General features: G+C 25.7%; 1 protein-coding gene across 1 annotated transcript; it reads right to left on the minus strand.

The window, feature by feature from the left end:
- Window positions 1-1,481: 1,481 nt before the first annotated feature.
- On the minus strand, window positions 1,482-2,421 carry LOC101489543 (uncharacterized). The gene has a single exon (XM_004486148.4). The coding sequence runs from the start codon at window positions 2,290-2,292 to the stop codon at window positions 1,672-1,674; it is 621 nt and encodes a 206-aa protein (XP_004486205.1). The 5' UTR covers window positions 2,293-2,421; the 3' UTR covers window positions 1,482-1,671.
- Between the last annotated feature and the right edge of the window lie 3,793 nt (window positions 2,422-6,214).

The raw sequence follows: 6,214 nt of genomic DNA on the forward strand, positions 1-6,214 counted from the left end.
CTTTTTCAATATATATGATTTGTTATATTTTTTATTATAATTTATTATAAAAAGAATATTTCAATAACTATTTTTATGAATGAGAAAAAATTCAAATTATAGTATGAATTTATAAAGTGAAACTTACCAACTGATTCAAAATTTGAATAGTTTAAATAAATACAAACATTTAAACTATAAATATCTTTATTTTCATTATATAAATTTTATTTCTAGATCAGCAATTCAATCCTTTGTAAAAATAAATGAATAATAACTATGTCAATGAATTTTTTATTGATGTGCACAAAATGTATATATTATTATAAATTCAATAATTCTATATCAAACAAATTTTATACAACGTCAATGAAAAATTTGCTATATCATTGCTTTTGTACGGAAAAATAGAGGAGGAGAATAAAGTCAGTTTGACAAAGCTAAAAAATAAGCTTATAACAAATAATATAGCATTTAAACTAATAGTTATAATTGATAACTATTTTTTATCCCGAATTTATGGCATTTCATTTTTTTTTCTTTCTATTTTTATTATTTTAATTAATTTTTTAAATATTATTACTTTTATAATAAAAATTAATATATTTAATCTTAATTTGTAGTTAAATATTAATATATTAAATTTCCAACAATAATTCTTTTATTTATATTTTATTTTAAAAAGAGTAATTAAAAAAATTACTATATTTTTTCAACTAATTCAATATGTAATTTTACCGAACATTCCACATTAAATCAAATGGTTCATCGATTATTCACTGTCAAATAGTTTATATGCTTCCGCTATTTTTTGGCGAACAAAGCCTCACAGCTGGATTATATTATAAAAGCACGACAAATTAACAGAAAACATTTTTTAGACCATCACTAAAACACTTTTTTTATTTATGTTGACTCTCTTAGTTCACTTAAACATAACTTGAATCCAATAAGTTTAATGCCACTCTTTAATTTAGAATTTATTTTCAAATTTATGTAATTCAATTCAATGAACATTTACAAGTCAACACACACGGACAAGGCATAATTTTAATTTTACCTCCATGTCATATTGGCATTCACTTACATAATCCTCACAGAAAGAGATAAATAAAAACATCGATGGAATAGTCAAATTCAAACATCTAATTTAAGGAAAGAAGTTAAAAGAATGTGCAATTTTTGACCAACCATGAACGTAAATTACTGCTTACCCAATACTTACATTAATCTATGAATTAATGAAAGTCTAGAATAACCGAATAATAAGGTAATAAAATGGTTTTCCCCATGTTTTCTGACCGATTAAAAATGAGTTCGGTACCCAAAGTTAAGGAGCAAATCTTTACATAATTTCTATAAAAAAAATGTACAATGCCATTATCTTTGCCAAAAATTGGAGAAAATAGAATGTGATACATAGATTGAATAAAAAAAAAAAGATACAGAACATTTGTATGATTTGTAATAACAAAACTCTAACCCAGCCATCACAAATCCAATTAACCAAATAAACATTTTCATTCATCTTTAAACATTGCAATCTTTAAACATTGCAGGGTGATGATTAATGTACAGAAATTTTTAACAAAAAAAAAAAAAACAAAATAAAGGAGGTGTACTAAACCTACCTTAATTTCTTCTTCATTTTTATGAAACTATTTCATAATTTTTTTTTTCGAAATTGATTCTCTATCCCCAAACACCCCAAATCCTTTCACCAATGAAACTCACAAATTTTCTAACCGACCCTTTTTCTTCATCAACAACAACCCTTTCAACGATTTCACCAACACCACAATTAGGACTATTATTACTACTCTCCCCAACCGATTCCAACTCACTTGACTCGTTCTTACTCGTCAACTCGGACCGAGTCAACTCACCGGATTTTTTATTTTCAAACCCTTTCTTATTCTTCTTTTCTTTCTTCCCTTTTCCTTTCTTCCCACTTTTGTTGTTACTCTGAGCCAACCACTCCTCAAAAGCATCGATGATCTCGTGTATGAGTTGACGATTCGGTGACTCGTCCCATCTGACCCAGTAACTCGTGTAGCAACGAAAACAGCTACAGTTGAAAAGAGTAGCATGATCGGCGGTTTTGGCGGTGGTCCGTCGTTTGTTGCCGGAAAAGTTGGAGAGAGTTGGTGGGGTTGCTGCTGAAGAACAGTAGATTAGGTAAGCTAAGACTTCTCTGTCTTCAGGTGAAAGAGCAGCCGCGAGGGTGAGGATGGTCGCCGGAAGGAAAGAAAGTTGGTCTGTTATGACCGGCGGTGATGGATGAACCGTCGCTTTATGATAAAGCTTCTTCATGGTTGAACAAAAAGATAGAGAGAGAAAGTGTTGATACTCTTTTTGTGCCGAATAGAGAGAGAGAGAGAGAGAGAGTAGAGAGAGGTTTTGATTTTTGAAGTTTGAACTTTGAAGGATTGATGAGTAATTTTTATTTTTATTTTTATTTGCTTGATATTGGAGTTGTTGACGTAGATTTTGGGGTAGGGAAATGTTATGGTGTGACGCGGGATATGGTGATATAATGTATCAGTCTATGTTGTGTTGTGTACTAGACTTGATTGATATTGGAGGGGACTTATAGTGGGACCTATGTCTTTGATATGTCCTTGTCTACTCTGCTAGCTCTGTTTATGAATCCTCTTTATTTATACGGATTTTTATTTTTTATTTTTAATTATTATCTTTATTGTGTCCCTTATGTCAGAAAAAAAGAGAAATGTTATTGCCAATTCCTTTTTAAGTGGAAGCACTTTGGCTCCCCTATTTGGAAGTAAACTAAAAACCAAACATACATTATTAACATCAATCTATCTACTTCCTTGTATGGTCATAGAAATTTTATTTTCATTGTATGGTCATAGAAATTTTATTTTAGAGGTAAAATTAGTTTTGATAAAAAAATATATGTAGATAATATGATTTATATTTATATAAAGTTAAGATAAAATACACTAAAAAAAAGATAAACATTAGTTTTCAGATTAAAAATTAATTTGATAGAGAAAAATTAGATTATAACTTAATATTTGAATAATATTTTTAATTTATATTAAGAGAAACATTTATATTTAATAGTGTCTTAAATTGAATTATAATGGTACAAAAAACTATAGAGAAAAATCATATATAAATTAAGTCTCTAATATAATTGAAGTTTAATTTACTTTTCATATGACTATTATTTTTTCTTTAATAAATATTTGAAGTATTAAAATGTGCATATCATAATTATTTTTAAAAAAATCTGTTTTACTTCGTCAAAAAGTCTGTGTGTGAACTTAACATTCTTGAATGATTTGCTACTTTTAACTATTGGATAAACTATTATTTTTATTTTTGAAAATATATAACAATGTCATTTTAATTATTGATATATCTATTATTTTAAATTAGTGATTAAAATAACTTTTGAAATAAATCATTTATTATTATAAAAGATATAATTTATTATTAAATTAGTTTATTATTATTAATATATTAAATTAAATAATAATTTAATAATTTAAAAATTAATTTAAATTTTTTATTTATTCAAATATTAAAATATTAATACCTTATATTTTTAAAAATTAAAATGATAATTTAATATGTGATTTTGACTCACGTAATTTTGATTTTCTTTCCTTCCGTGAAATTCACTTGTTTTGTTTCTATCTCTAAGTTGTATATTATGATGACGATATAGTCCCGTAACTAGGGTCGTGTTTGGTGGGATTGGTTTGGCCTTATATAAAATCTATGACGGCTTTTTTACTCCCCACACCATCTTGTCACCTTTATTAATTACTATATAGATTCGACATCGTTATCAGGGTGGTGTTTTTTTTAGTAAAAAGAAACCATTGTAATATTTTATTTAGATGAAAGTCGGTTTTTTTTAGTAATTCTTTTTTTTATTAGAGTCGGTTTATCTTATCTTGATATATTGATTTTATTAATTAAACCAAAATTTATATTTTTAATTCTTAAAAGAAATATAATATTATTAATCATTGGTTTCATTGACAGTACAATTTCTTGAAATTTTAAGAAAATCTTTATAGTTGTTAATGTTTTATTTATATTTTTTTATTGATATTTATATATTATATATTTTTATCTTTTTTTATTTTTAAAAGATGACACATAGAAATTCGACTATTTAAAAGATTTTTTTTATTATAAGAAATCGCATTTATTGCTTTTTTAAGTTTTTTACTTTACTTTTTAATCAATAATTAGTTATTAATTTAATAAATAAAAAAAATTAAAAAAAATAGATTATAATAATAAAATAAAAATATAATTAATAAAAAAATGTATCATAATTAATATTAGATGTACCAAAACAAACAACATTATTTTAACAACTTTCTTATTTTAAATCTGTTAGATAATTAGTAATTTTATTATATCTCGTTAACAACTTCGTTCTATTTTTTCCTTTATTTTATCCCAATTATTTTTTATATAACTTTGAATGTAAGAAGAAATAGTTGTGATAAAATAAGAGAAAATATATGAGAGATTTGTTAACAAAATAGTACGAAGTTGCTAATTTATATATGAAATATGAGAGAGTTGTTAAAATAAAGTTTAATTGCAGTTTTGGTTCCGTATTTTATCTGAATCACGAAAATAATTTTCACATTTTATTTAGTTTTGGTCTTCAAATATAATTTTGATCAAAAACTTGACGAAGTTTCTTTTTTTAAGCCACAACAAACTATTTATAATAATAGATCTCATATACAATTGTTGCACCATAAGATATGTGGCTTAAATAAGTGCAACAAAAAAATTCAAAAATTAAACAAAAATGTGATCTCCTATTGGAGAAAATAAAAAATTCTTCAAATGATTATATATGTGTCTTACGATATCCGAAGACAAAAAAATAAAATATTTTAATATATAAATTTTAATATAAGTATAATGAAATTTTTTAAATCAAAAAATAATATAAAGGAAAAATATCCTAGCATTTCACTAAAAAAGCATATATCTTTATTTTAAAGCAAATCATATTCCATTTACCAAAGAGGGAGAAAGAGCATCTTTTCATGGTTTTGTGATAATTATGGAAAGAATAAATAAGCTAATTTGGTACTACTAGTAGTGTGTACTCCCTCCGGTGGAATATAAATGAGGTAACTACAATTCTTATATTGTTATGAAGAAAAAAAAAAACCATGATGCGTTTATTATTAGGCGATAAATAGTGCCAAGACTGTTTTATCGACCATCCCACGAGACCATAATTTTAGTGTCTGGATATAATTTAGAGACCGAGTATATAGTGTGAAGAGGTATTAAATGAAATTTGATAAATGTATTGACAAAGCTGACCATACATAAGTAGATGATTAATTGTTCAATTTAGAACTTTATTTTTTTATATAGAACCTGTTTATTTCATATATAAGCTTATTGGCCATGAGAGTAAAAACAATCCTTGGGAAACTTTGGGTCAACCTGATACAATGGAACTTTATTATTAGAATGACAAAAAATAATTGGTCACATGGATAATGCAGCTACACATATATACTCGAGGCATCATTTTTGTTTAAAGTTTTAGGTGTGTTATTCTTCGTTTGATTGGAGTATTTTTAACCAAAGTTTTAAATTATTGTCACAATTACATTGTGTCTATATCACAATACTTGATATATAACAAATAAATAGACTAACATAGATGACAACAGATTAACGCGACAACAATCGTGATGTAGTCGGGAGTTTTCAAAAGTCTTGAGGTTGCGTCACAATTATGTAGCGAATTAATTGCTCAATTTAAGATTTTACTTTTGACATATACAACACCATTTTATTTCATATATAAGTTTATTGGTTGTGAGAGTAATAGCCAACCGTGGGATACTCTTGGACTTGGTTTTTGGCGATGACAAAAAATTATTAGTCAAATAGATCATGAAACAAGACACAAACACTTCGGATCTCACTTTTGTTTAAAGTTTTAGATGTATTTTTCTTCATTGAATTAGAGCGTTTTTAATCAAAATTTTAAATTGTTGTCACAATTACATTATATATATGTTATAATACTTAATATATAGCAAGCAAACAAACAAACTAACGTAGATGACAAATAGACTGATGCAACATTTACAATTTGGGTGTAGTCAGAAGTTTTCAAAAGTCTTGAGGTTGAGTCACATTTACGTAGCGGATTAATTGCTCAATTTAAAATTTTGCTTTTGGCATATATATATATATA

Source organism: Cicer arietinum, chromosome 1 (genome assembly GCF_000331145.2).
Source record: "Cicer arietinum cultivar CDC Frontier isolate Library 1 chromosome 1, Cicar.CDCFrontier_v2.0, whole genome shotgun sequence".
Classification (NCBI taxonomy): Eukaryota; Viridiplantae; Streptophyta; class Magnoliopsida; order Fabales; family Fabaceae; genus Cicer; species Cicer arietinum.

Coding starts and splice junctions, on each gene's coding strand:
- LOC101489543 (XM_004486148.4), bottom strand. CDS start 2,292: ATGAAGAAGCTTTATCATAAAGCGACGGTTCATCCATCACCGCCGGTC.